Source organism: Pelodiscus sinensis, chromosome 1, assembly GCF_052426305.1.
Source record: "Pelodiscus sinensis isolate ZL-2025 chromosome 1, ASM5242630v1, whole genome shotgun sequence".
Lineage (NCBI taxonomy): Eukaryota > Metazoa > Chordata > Testudines > Trionychidae > Pelodiscus > Pelodiscus sinensis.
In genome coordinates, this window is record NC_143052.1 from 252,705,750 (window position 1) to 252,719,915 (window position 14,166).

Sequence of the window (14,166 nt, forward strand, 5' to 3'; positions counted from 1 at the left end):
ATGTTTTACAGCCCAGACTCCAGAGTCTGCGCCCCAGTCTGAGCTGTTCTGAGCCCTGCAGCACAAGTCCTAAGTCTGTTGACTCAAACTCTGAAGACTTGTTGCTGGTGGTCTTTTTTTACTGCACAGATATACTCTTAGATCAGGGGTGAGCAAAAGGGCCTCTGCGGGCCGAATCTAGAACGCCAAGTGGGTGGATCCGGCCTGCAGAGGCTCTGTTGCTCCCCCACCCCAGGCTAATTAGGTAGGGGTAGGGGAGTGTCCGAGAAGGGCAGAGAAGGCTGCGACAGAAGAGAGAAGGCTTCGGGTGCTCCCCCACCCTCAGGCCTTAATTGGCCTGGGGAGCGCATGAGGCCTCCTCCTGCCCTGCCAGAAGCACGTGGTACTTTGAAGCGCTGCGTGCTGCTCGCAGGACAGGGGAGAGAGAGAAGGAGGCTTTGGGTGCTCCCTCGCCCCGAGTCTAACCAGGGTCTGGGGGCGGGGGAGCTGCGTGAAGCTTCCTTCGCCCTGCCCCAGCCCTGCAAGGAAGCTTCCTGTGATCCTCTGCCCCAAGGTCCTGATTGGCCTGGGAATGGGGGAGCATGCCACGCCTCTTCCAGGGCATGGGTGCTCCCATACCCCATGAAAACTCATGATACCATCTACATGTTTTGTTAGTCTATAAAGTGCTACCAGACCATTTGTTGTTTTATAAGCTTATCCTGTACAGACTAACTTGGCTACCCCCTGAAGCTTTTTAAGTAACTCTTATCCAGTACACATTAACATCTATCCTGTTTCACCTAAACATGAAGGTGGCATTTGACAACTGCTTAACAGGTCCATGGTAGAAAAATCAAAAACTTCCCCTACCACAACCAACAACACGTTTCTTCCTGCCAGGGAATTTGTTACAGGATTACATGCTAGTCAGATGAGTTTTTGCTCTTACCCATATATGAAAGTTCCTCCTCTCCCGTTCCTATGTAATCTGAAATGTGCTTTTTGAGACTACATCTTAAACAGAGGAATAAACAATGGATACGGAAAAAGAATCAAATAATGCTCATAGTTAATCATATTCTCCAGACGATGCTACAAAAGAAAGTCCTTTGAAGGAGACTAGCTCAGTCTTTCAATTATACTGGGGAGGAAACTGTGTGGGATATAATATAAAATTAAATATAGCAAAAAAAGCCTCTCTTACCAAGTCTCCTGGCTTTACGGAAACTGCCACCACTGTTCCTGGCATCGGTGATCTCAAAATACTTGTTGTATCCTCCTCTGTTTTCTCTGGCATGTACTTACTCAACTCTGCAGCAAGCTTGGTCAGTATTCGTAACTTGTACTTAAAAAGACAAAAAAAAAGTTCTAAAATATTTAATCCCATGCAAATTCTTTGTAACGATCTAAAAGACTTACACTGTATGATTACTTAGAGTATATTTTGTACATGGACACATCATCTATATTGTATGGAACTGTCTAAAGTTTGAAATTGGTATCACAATTTTCACTACTTGAGTAACAGGAAAAAAATAATATTGGACAATCCAAGATAGCAGCAGTGAGTAAATAAAAGAGCAATATCAGCTTAAAACTCAGGTTAAAATATTTTTCCAAAAGGGAAAAAAAAATGAATTTAAAAACTATTTTTTTAAAAGATCAATATCTTTTTTCTCACAAAATCCTACTCTGAGGGTATGTCTAGACTACTTCATATGCCATTTTTATTTTAATGAAGCAGGGGATATTTAAATCCCTGCTTCATTGACTATGTCGGGTAGTCTAATTTACATGCCTCTGTCGGCAGAGGCATGTAGCCTAGACATACTCTGAGTTACCCTGGTTTGGGGCTGCAGTAATTAAACAGAATATTTTCAGATACACACCAGTGTAAGTGAGCAGAATTGGATCTTAACCCAGAATTATTAATGCCTCCTTAGATTATTAACAGTGAATGAATTTTAAACATTACTTTACTTTGAACTATTCATTCAGCTTTTGCAGTCAAAACTAATCAGACTATTTCCATACTACCATGTACAAGCACAGTGATGCATCCAAGACATGGAAATTCCTCATTTGTAATTCTGTGTGAAGTAAAAAAGAATGGAACCCCTAGTATAATGGTGATGTGCCATGTACAATCTGAACTATTCTGTCTAATTTAAAAAGAAAAGAAATACTTCTATTATGTGTTATAAATTATAAAACAAAACACCAGGGCCAGAACTAGCATCCCTTTAAACTATAGCTTTCTGACACTATGTACATGTGTATGCCAGTTTTCCTTTTTCCTTTAGTTCTTAGAAACTTGTGCTAGACAGTTCATTTGAATTTGAGTTTTTTCTTCAGTCTGTGAAGAAATTGCATGTAGAAATCCAGTAGATGGCAGCAGGTCTCTGTGACAAAAGCCTTTATCTCCCAGTATCAAGTGAGTGAAGAACAGCTTTCTCTTCATTAATATTTTTTTAAAGGTTTCGGTAATAAGTATTGTAGGTGAAGTTCATAAAATTCAAATTTGTATTTTGATGAGGTAAGTTGAACACCTCACTTTTTAAAAGTATATTGTCTACTGAAATAGTTAACCAGTGTTTTGTTAAATGGAGTCTTTCTACTTATTTTTACACAAAATGACACAGAGGAAGGCAAAGGAGAGTCTAACTTCTGCTTCTATAGGGAGTAAAATAGAATACTCAGACGAGACAACTTTAAACTAATTAAATGCAGTGGAAATCTTTAAAAAACAGCTCTCTGAAAATATACATTGTTTGCTTTTAAGAGAGGGTTATAATCCTTCACAAGTGCTGCACGGATACATGGAACATGTGCAGTAAAAAGTGTATGTGGTTAGAAAATGTTTTGAATTGATCAGAAATGAGATATAATTCATATCAAACAAATAAAACCTCTAAACTGAGTCATGTGCCACAACAATGACCAAAGCCATACACACCATATGGAGATTTTCGGACTCTCCCCCAAATATGTAGACTTCGGATATGACTGATGCTGCACATATGAGCCAGTACCACTTTGTATACAAAAAGCTACTTTAACTCAAAGCCTACTGCTGGCACCATGATGTCAATTAGTATGTGGAGTGAACATTTTCAAAAACAACATAAGGTAAGATTTTTGCTTTTCTGCACAAATGACTAAATTGAATGCAGTACGCCGCTTGCCACGTCCCTTTCAAAAAAAAATTGTGCGTGTGCATGTATGCGCAATTGTGGGGGATGGGAGAAGATGCCTAGAGGAGATTTGATAGCATAAGTTGCAAACTGAATTGCGACAATGTGACAGGTCAAATAATAACATCTTATGCATGTTTCTTTACTCTTGAGTGTGTATGTTGCAATCAAGACATACAAGTGTCTGCCAGTTTCTGAAGGATATGATCCTTAAGTGAAATTACAGTGCAAATAAAAGCTTTTTGCTCCTATTTAAATTCATCTGAGTCATAAGTGGTGGGGGAAAAATGCTAGCAGAGTGCATTCTGCTGTCAATCTAATAAACATTCTGTACAGAGGGACTATTTATTAGAGATAAATTATACTTAAAAGTCCTTCATTAAATCTATGGGGGGGAATATAATTACATCAAATTGCACAGTTTCAGTATCCATGGTTAGTGTCTGCTTTGTACTCATAGTTTGAAAATAATAATAAAAAAACTAGGTCTTAGAAGAAAACAAAAATAAGTTAGCTGTCTGGTTTGCACTACTGTATGGTTTTACATAGATACAGTTTTCAAATGTCATACTTAGCCTCCACTTGTTTTTTAAAAAAGTCTTAGAGGTTTTTAAAGTGTTATAGAGATCAATTCTTCTGGGCTGCCCAACCTCAAAATTTAAACATCAAGTGCTCGAAAAAAAAATCTGCTTTAATTCTAAGGAACAAGCCATCTTACAACAGATCACTGAGGCTCCAATACTTGAAGTAGTTCCCCATCCATATAAAAACCTGCAGGAGGGAGTGGGGAGGGCAGATGGAGAGAGTGTCATCCTGGATGTTACACTTTAAAGCTCAATTTTCCATACCACAGTATAGTATTCCTACCAACCAAATACTCAGGCTTTACTATATTTATAATTTTCATAACTTTTACATTCCTTTCTCTGCAGGATTCCTGCTTTGCTTGGAATGAGATGTGAGAGTCACTAAACTAACAGCTTTCAAATGCAGGTCTTTGTTATTGATGAGTTGTTTCTTTTCCTTTTGTATTTGTTTATTGTTCTTTAGTCTGGTGTGGGAATAAGAGAGCTAATATAATCAAAAAGTACAAAATAACAACAGTAAACTTCTCAGGAAAGGCCTTTTTTGGTGCAATTGGCTAACAAATGAACTTTCAGAATATAAAAAAGACAAAGCACCAGAGAGAAGGTTCTTTTTTTAACGTTATCTTTGATGTATTTCTACTTTCTGCTGGACCCCACTAAATCCTCACATAAACACTCCTTTGTAAAGCTATCTGTTAGTTATCAGATACTATATTTCAGAGAGCAGGTCAGTAGCACTTGATCCTAACTGAGACATAAACTTGTGGCTAGATGAGAACTGCAAAGGCCTTAGGAAGACCAAAATAAATCAAACAATGTCTACAAATGCTTCTAACACAAAGACAATTAAGAACATACCAGACTCTACATCACAAAATACATACTGTTGCATTTTGCTTAATTAAATTAAAATTCTAACATCTGAAGTGGAAGTTTCCAGATGTTTTAAGTTGTTTTCTTGGGGGGAGTGGGTGGGAGAGGGATGATGGGGAGAATGAGGAACGCTGCAAAGGCTAGATTACAAGTGAAGACCATAAAGTTTCCATTGGTCTAAACCAGAAGAAACATCTACTGAAGTTATAAGCAACTTGTCAGTGGACTCTAGCAGCAGTGAAATCTGCCATTGACCAGATATGAACTCATCAGTAGTCATCTCTGGTCAATGCTCCACTCTGCAGGGTTTCAGAGGGTAAGTCTACCAGCCAAAGTAATGTTAATAAAAAAAGTACCTGACTGGAGCCATGCAGCCCAATTGGATAGAAAACAGGCATTTCTTTTTCACAGGATTATTGAAGGCCACCACCAGTAAACAAAAACTGTGGTAGGGAAGGGCGATGTACTTTGTAACACCATGCTTTGTAACACCATGCTTTGTAACACCATGCTTTGTAACAACATACTTTGTAACACCATGCTGGCCTACGTCTCTTGGCAAATGAATTTTATAGTAATGCAAACCCACCTCTTACAACTAAGTCTTTGAGAAAAAGGGCATAACAACAGATGTGCAGAAATAAAGGTACAAAAGGCAATAAATTGAAATCTGTATATATTTATCATAAATCTAGTGTATAAATCTCATAAGTAAAATAAGTGGTAAAAAGAGAAAGAAAAAATGTAAGCAACCAACTGTGGATATAAAGAGGTCATAAGCACATGTCTAAAATACATTTCCACTTCAAGAAAAACTCAGTAGCCGAGAAAGCATGACATCATATAATCTGCTGCAAGTATGATGCTCAAGCTGTATCCTGTTATATCTTGTTTTAATTAATTAAATATGATCTTCCCTACATACTTTAATCTCATGTTCTCATGACTTGTACTCACTCAAACTCCATTGGATATTTTATAGAGCAATCTAACACACTATTATACATATGTAACTTAGGTAACTTATTTGGATTGCTGACCAGAAACAGATTTAATAGAATGCTTATCATTATATTCAGTCATGTTTTTAAAACCTGTCATTTCTCTGGTAGGAAGAATAAAAATTGTAAATTGCTCAGCTTCCATCAAATAAATTGCCCATTGTGATTCTTGATTATTTTCAGTAAAATAACTATGCTGTATACAGTAGAATAATGTCCATTTCTGAATAGGCTGCATTAGCTAGCTAATTTCCCTTTAACCCTCTTAGTATGCTTCCTTGTGTCACAAGTCATTTAACAGGTGTCAATTGATCATCAGGAACTCATGAGTAACACATTTTCAGTGATCATTCAAGTCAATAATAAGCAATGTTTAATGCTGAACTGCTATCAGCAGAGTGTCTTTTTTGTTAATTTCTCTTTACATTCCAAAGCAGTGACCACATCCTTGTTTATATTTTTGCCATGACAAATAAATAGGAAAGCTTGTGTATTTATTCCATACTACTTAAAGATGGCAGTTATCTTCTCTTAGAGACATGGACATCTTAACTCAACAAGGAGATTTAAAGTAAGTCTCAGATTAGTGAGATTTTGAGCCCTGGTTGTTCTGGAGCCAATTTACTACCCCACTGTGGTAGTCAAAACTAATATTAAGATCTCCTCACAAACAACTACATCCCTAATATAGTGTAGGAGTAAACACTGCACGTGCTAGAAAATGACAGTCAAAATAGCCATAAAAACCATGAGCCTTTTAAAAGCAGCCAAGAAGGGGGAGGGGAGAAGGAGAAAATCACCATCATACAGTACAGTCTACATAGTCCAGCAGCAAAAACTTAATTAGAATTGCAATTCAGTCATGCTTCCCACTTCCAATTCATTGTGTGATACATAATTAACACTCTAAAAAAAACTAACAAGGGTTAAAGCCATGCAAAATACATTCCCTTCACTTTAGGCTAAGGCTAAATAGTCAGTATCAAAAACATACAGAATTAAAGCTTGTAGATGTCCTTCTCTTGAAGTTACAACCCAGACGAACAAGGTGAAATGAACAGATAGCAGTTAGAAGGCTCTGTGAGCCACAGAGCTTTGTACATCTGCAGTCACTGGAGCAGCCTGTTAGCATAATGCTTTGACAACTCCATCAGCGCAGTCTCAAGGTAGCTGTCAATCAGGATGCATCATTTAATACAACAGCACTCTGAGGATTTTCTCCTACAACCCACATGACAGCATATCTACAGCTCTATTTATATCAGCGCCCAGTTGTGTTTGCAATGGTGTTGTAATTAGAAAAGATGCAACAGGCAGCAATATTATTCAGATTTCCATTTTGCCATAGTGCCATGTAAAGTGCGATCTTGCTTTACAGAGTCATGCTAAATGACAAAAGCGCTATTTTCTTTAGTCTCTGTGCTCAGACAGCACTTCATTTGCAGCTATCTATAATTAGATTAATGGTGTAGTGCAGTACAAAGAAGGCCCACTTCACATCAGATAGCATATGAATTAGGACAAACACTTATTTCAATTCAAGGCAGAGAAAGCAGTGACTGGGGTATTTAGCATACCCTTTATGGTGGAATGAGATGTTAATTGTGTACCATTACCTCTAAACTGCTTGCTTGTTGTATAAATCACTGTGCTAATTGATGCAGAGATAGAAACGTAGCCACAGGCAAGAAAGCAAGGGAATGAGAGCTGAAGATGGTGGATAAAGGATTATCGAGTAAAACCATATGGAGATGAGGTTTCTTTGAAACCTGCCCATGAGCAGTACTTCTTAAATTGGGGAGGGGGAGTGGAGTGTTGTATTGATGGTTAGGGGAAAAATAATTTTTACATCATGATTTCGAAGCAGACTCTACAATGAAGTGTTTGAGCTTAAACAGAAAACTAAAAAATAAACAGAAAACTAAAAAATAGGTGTAATGAATATTGACACATGCTTCTAAAGAAAACTATTTGGGAAAGAATGACTTGTGAATACTAACAACATGAAGAAGTGGGCTGTGTCCTCGAAAGATGTACATGTTTTGTTAGTCTTTAAAGAGCTACCAGACTACTTGTTGTTTTTTAAGTTTATCTTGTACAGACTAAGGTGGCTACCTCCTGAAGCTTTTGAACATTCTCTTTGGAAGCCTGAATTAATAGGTAACACTTGCAAACTATCCACAGCAGATGTTTTGCTGATCCTCCCACAGAACAGAAATACAATTTTTTCCATCATACAAAAGTTTGTTTAAAAAATAAAATCCTAGTTGTTGCTGATTAGTTAAGAGACCACTAGATGGTAAGAAGATGGAAGCTACCATAATATACTGTATCACAGAATCTGGGAATCATAGAACACCAGAACTGGAGGGGACCTCAACGAGTCCAGTTCCCTGCCCTCTCAGGAGGACCAAGCACTGTCTAGATCAGTGTTTCCAAATTGGTGCTTGCGAAAACAAGGGTTCTGTGAAGAGCCGGCACTCTCCCTCCCCCTCTTAAACAGATAGAGCCGTAGTGGGAATCGCTGCGCCGGAGCTCTTTTTTTTTTCCCCACTACGAAATGAAGTGAGCGCTTTTTATTTTTTAAGGCAACCCTAGGGGTTCCATGGACAAATAAACTTGGGAAACACTGGTGTAGATCATCCCTGATAGATGTCTATCCAACCTGCTCTTAAATATCTCCAGTGATGAATCCACAACCTCCCTAGGCAATTTATTTCAGTGTTTAACCACCTTGTCAGTTAGGAAGTTTTTCCTAATGTCCAACCTAAACCTCCCTTGCTGCAATTTAAGCCCATTGCTTCTTTTCTTATCATCAGAGGCCAAGGAGAACAATTTTTCTCCCTCCTCTGTGTGACTCCCTTTTAGATACTTGAAAACCACTATCATGTCCCCTCAGTCTCTTTTCTAAACTAAACAAGCCCAGTTCTTTCAGTCTTCCCTCGTAGGTCATGTTCTCTAGACCTTTAATCATTCTTGTTGTTCTTCTCTGGACCTTCTCCAATTTCTCCACATCTTTCCTGCAATGTGGTACCCAGAACTGGACACCATACTCCAACTGAGGCCTAATTAGCGCAGAGTAGAGCGGAAGAATGACTTCTTGTGTTTTGCTGATAACACTCCTGTTAATGCATCCCAGAAACAGGCTTTTTTTTTTTTTTTTTTTTTTTTGCAAGTGTCACACTGCTGACTCATATTTAGCTTCTGGTCCACTATGACCCCTAGATCCCTTTCTGTAGTACTCCTTCCTAGACAATCACTTCCTATTCTGTATGTGTGAAACAGATTGTTCCTTTCTAAGTGGAGTACTTTGCATTTGTCTTTATTAAACTTCATCCTATTTACCTCAGACCATTTCTCCATTTTGTCCAGATCATTTTGAATTATGACCCTATCATCCAAAGCACTTGCAACACGTCCCAGCTTGGTATCATCTGCAAACTTAATAATTAAACTCTCTATGGCAGAGATAGGCAACTTTTCTGAAGTGGCGTGCCAAGATGTAACCTTCCTGCTCTGGCATATGCCTCACTCCAGGGAGAGGGGGAGGAGCTCTCTCCACCCTATGCCCTATGGACCACCTAGGTCAGTGCAAACCTTTCTGTGGACTACCAGTTGCCAAAGGAAATTCAGCAGTAATGACATAATTGTGCCCGAGCCATTTTGCTAGTGCTGCAGCTGCAGAGAACAGTTTAATTTAAATTATTAAACAGATTAAGTGTTTTAACTCTCTCGTTAGTTTATAAAACCTTATTTTAAATAAAGTGAAATATTATGTCCAACATAAAAGGTTTCAATGTTTTCTTTATTTATGGCAGGGGTCTTCTTAAAACCACTGAGTGGAGCATAGGTCATCTACAAGTCTCCACTTCACTCTGTCTTGAGACAAAACTTCTAGCTGACTCCAGAAGTACCCCAGTTGTTGTCCTTCAATCTCAGTAGATCTTCTCCATGTTGTTCAAGGTCTTCCTCGTTTGCAGTTTCCTTGTGGGATCCATGTGAGAGCTTGACAGACTATAGTTGTAGGTTTCTTTGTAGATGTTTCTGTAACTTTTTTTTATGGCAGGGGTGGGGAACCTTTTTTGGGTCAAGGGTTACTGATCCACAGAAAAATCAATTGGGGATCACACAAGCGAGAAGCAAAAAAAGCCTCTGAAAACCCCCAACTCTTGCTGATGTGGCCCCCAACTGAGACACCTCACTCCTGGGGGTGAGGGGAAGGGATCGGTGTAGCTAGACAGGAACCCCCTTTGTAACATCCATTTTTGCTTGCTTGGAGCATACAGGGCACACAGAGCAGAAGGCCCAGGCTGCTGTGACTGTGAATGGCTGTAAACAGAGATATGCCAATTGCTGACCAAGAGGCTGCTAAGGAGTGTCTTTGACTTAACCCATATTGATATGAACACACAGCCATCCGCGGGGGGAGGAATCTCTCGCCTAGTAAAAAAGAATATCCGGCACTCCTAATTTAGCTATCTTCCTCTCTTGCAAGTGTAAATTAACTTGAAACTTGCTTGTAAGAACTGGCGCTACAAAACGGACCCGTACAATTTAGCCTCTTAGATAAGAAAGAGGATACGGGCCCCCAGGTATAAAGATGGGTCCAGCAGCACATTTACTTTGAGTGTCAAACTAACATCTATCTGCTGGTCGGGTTAGGTGTTTGATCTCCCGAGGTTCCAGAGGGGACGCCCACCTCGTATTCGTCTTTCCTAGGAATTGAGAGACCGGCCCTGACCTGACACGCTGGAGTTGAGAGGCACAGAAAGGGGTAAAAATTGTACCTAGATGTGGTCCTTTGTCTTAAGTGTACACATAGACTTAGAGCTCTTTAAAGATTAAGCTGTCACTTAGTACCATTATTTCTATTTTCTATCTTTATTTTCTTTGTAACCATTTTTAAAATCTGTATTTGTTAAGAGTTAAGAAAGAGAGCAATAGCCATTGTAACCATATGCTTTTATAAGTCTTTTAATAAACCTGTAACTGTTTAAGCTTTAACCTGACTCCTTCAGTTGCTGTAATAGAACCAAGCACAATTTAAAAGAACTTCAGCCGGTCATAAAGGGACAGACATAGGGAGAGCTTGGGCGTTTGGATCTGTGTCACTCCCAGGTGACAGATCCGTTGGGGCACTTTTCAGCCTTCCCCAGGCTGCCCACTGCGAAGGAACTTTGTGTTCTAGCAGCTAAAATCTAAGGTGTAATAAGCTCTTCCTATATAAAGGGGCGTCTGTTGGCCTGCTGGCCACCCTCTGCGACGGGACCCCGGTCCTAGCAGTAAAGACACAGACGTTAAACCTTTTCTCGGAAACACACACACACACACACACACACACACACACACACACACACACACTGCCCTGACCGTTGGCTGACAGAATTGGCGTAGTCGGCAGGATTGTGCTATTGGTTCAAATACAGCAGCATGAAGCCAGTCACGATTGACATGGATTTTAGCTGTATAGAAAAGGAGTTTGCCTAAGAGGGATGGGGAAACCCTAAATGGGATAAAGAGATGTTAGGGAAAGGCGCTTGCATCTGGCTGTTAAAGGGTGTGTGGCAAGCAGCCTGTACTAGCTACTGGAACGTAGAAACAGAGCTGATAAGGGTACAGAGAGAGCGATACAAACTCTGGGAACAATGCCAGAACCTGGATACCCGGGTGCGAACCCTAAATAAGGACATGGAGCACCTACATGGAAAAAAATGAGCTTTTGGAGCTGGCTTTAAGAACTTTGCTAGCTCAAGCCCCCGCTCTCCCGCCTTCCACTGTAACCAAGATAAAACAGTACAGCATTCCAGCCGAAGCTATGGCTCCGGTCTGTGAACTAATAAAGATTTAGAAAAATGGGGAATCTTAATTCGTACCTACTCCCCATATAATTTGCTCAGGAAGCATGTTTGCTGAGAATGAGCCCCCTCCCATGAGGAAGCTCTGAGACAGCTGATAACGAGATACACACTTATCAGTCTATGGGTCCGATTCACCCGAATGCCCCATTTCATTTGTACCTCGCTGTGGGAAACACAGGGATGTCCTATGCCTTATGGCAAAAAGTAGAAACAGTACCCCGCCGTCCCATACAGGTTAGCTCGAAGTTATGGCAGGGGGCACAGTTAAATTACTTGTCTTATGAAAAGTGCTTCTAACAGCCTACACAGCACTAAAAGAAACAGAAAAGCTAACCCAAGCTCAAGCCATAACACTTCACACTCCTCTCCCAATTATTAAGCCCATATTAGAGGGAAAGGAGTTGCCACCAGGAATAGCCCAAAAGAAAATGACTGTCCAAAGATGAGCACTCTATTTACACCACAGACTTTGCTGCAGCACAGATGTTATGAAAACCCTATACTGAGAAATTTAAAATTAGTAATAGCTGACTGCAATAAACAGTCAGATTTACCTATTAAAAGGAATCAGAAGGTGTGAGGGACTAATTAAAAAGCTCCCCCTCCTTACCAAATTAATAGTAGATAAACCTGTATCATAAGAGGAAAAAGCATGTGAAAGGAGAAAGCAAAAAGTTTAGAGCCCTATGGGCATAGTTAAAGAAATTAAGTGATTGTTGTAATATGTGAAGGGAAACCTGCTTTAAAAATAACACCTCGTTTCTTTGCAGTCTCTTTCTTAAGCACTGTGCAAACCATCTAGGCAAAGAAACAATCAAATGTAAACATTTGTCTACAGACACTTTTGTTAAATCTGCAAGAAAAATTAGGTATTCTACTGAAACTTAATTGGTTAACTGCATAAAAAAATGAGCTCTATATATTGTAACTTTACTTTGTAGGTTTCAAATGAACTAGTTTTATTTTGTTTTAGATAATGTCCTCTTGCTTAAAATTGCAAACAGACAAGGCACAAATTAGTGCTTCTGTTAGGCATTCAACTTTCAAGGTTAAATTTGCTCTCTGAGAAAACCAAGTTATTGTTTTAAGAATCCAAACTCTGAAACTTCACTGTGTCTCTGTTCAAGGCTGAGTTTATAACACTTTTAGCTTGCTCTCAGATCCAAGGTTGTAAGTGAGTGCAGACTGCCTTTCTGTTCTGAAGAACTGTGAAACCAACTGTCCCTCATAAGTAAGCCTGTAACATTGTACATATGATTCTTTTTAGGAAAAATAAAAGCTTTTTGCTTGCAGGAACAGTAACTGGCCAACCAACACCTTGTGCTAAGGAAAAGCATTATAGCCTCACACATTAAGCCTGATCTGTGGTACAAGAGGGAAACTGAGGCATACCACTGTTGGGGAAGGCTTACAACTCAAAGGTAATTTGAGAGAGTAGAAGGTCAGAAGCGCCCTTGGTCTCGGAAAGTTGTAGCTCACTCGCCCATAGAAGTGTTAAGGAACTAGTTGTAACAGGTTCCCCTAACAGATCTTAGGCAGTATTTTAAGTTATAATAGGCCACCCCGATGGGGGTAGAGATGTTTTCTTGTCTTTCAGATCATCAGAAAGCGCTGGTGCCAGCTGAAGAAACAACAACAACAAAAAAACCATGGTTCTGTGTCATGACAAAATAAGTTTGTGTTTTGTCCAAGTTTGTCTTGTGTGTCTTAATTGTAATACGTATTGCAAATATTGTTGTGTGTAAGATATTGTTTTAATGAAAGGATAATTTGAGTAAAGCAGAAGCATGAATTTAAACCAACAAAATTAATAATTGAGACCAATTAATTAACAACTCTAAATTCAGTGTAAAGGATGATAGTTTAATAATTGTTTAAGCTAGAAGAATGTTAACAATGTCTCCACAGGTAAATAAAGAAGAAACTAGAAAGAAGCAAGGAGTGCATCACATGAACAGAAAGACTGGGAGTGGGGTACCAGCCCTCTCCCCCACCGGATTAGTTTTGCTTTAATAGCTCTGAGGAGCCAGAGATAATAAGAAATCTATAAGAAATAACACAGGCAAGTGGGACATCAGCATATTTAAGTAAAGATGCCCACAACAATAAAAAAACTAGTAACCTCACCATTGCAATAACAGCTACTTGCCCTGCTACTCATTGGTGCCTGATGCCTTAAAAGGCCTCAAGAATTATAGAATTGCATGAGTTATCAATTAAACATCTGTGAACCATGCTTGGTCCTATAAGAAAAACAGTGACTCTAGTCAACGTAACCTCCTTCAAGTCACATACATAAGAAAAATACACGCTAATAGCAATGGGGAATACACGGCCTTGGGCCGCCCCTCATTCACACAGAATCATTTTGTTTATTGTAACAACATGAACACTACAAGGACAAAGAATACACAGTCCTCTGAGTTAAAGTTTGTATGGAATATTATAGGAAAAAAGCTAAACACTAACATTAGGCTACTGAAGTTAGACCTACTGACTCCCACTGGGGCTTACCACTTAAAGCCCAGACAAAGGTAACCCGAGGCATGGTTGTCATTTGTTAAACAATGGCCATTGCTAACTTGCCCTCATTTAGATATTATTAACCAGGACCTTGAAGACAAAATAGAGCCTCTCAATTGTGCATTATGCCCTGAACAGACACCTATCC

General features: G+C 39.4%; 1 protein-coding gene across 2 annotated transcripts in view; it reads right to left on the bottom strand.

The window, feature by feature from the left end:
- The window catches only part of PCCA (propionyl-CoA carboxylase subunit alpha), a 475,238-nt gene that overhangs the window by 18,094 nt on the left and 442,978 nt on the right, over positions 1-14,166 (bottom strand). For both annotated transcript variants that reach the window (XM_075918750.2, XM_075918752.2), the window contains one exon: positions 1,187-1,327. In XM_075918750.2, coding sequence (XP_075774865.2) covers positions 1,187-1,327 — 141 coding nt within the window. The remainder of the gene's footprint in view (positions 1-1,186; positions 1,328-14,166) is intronic.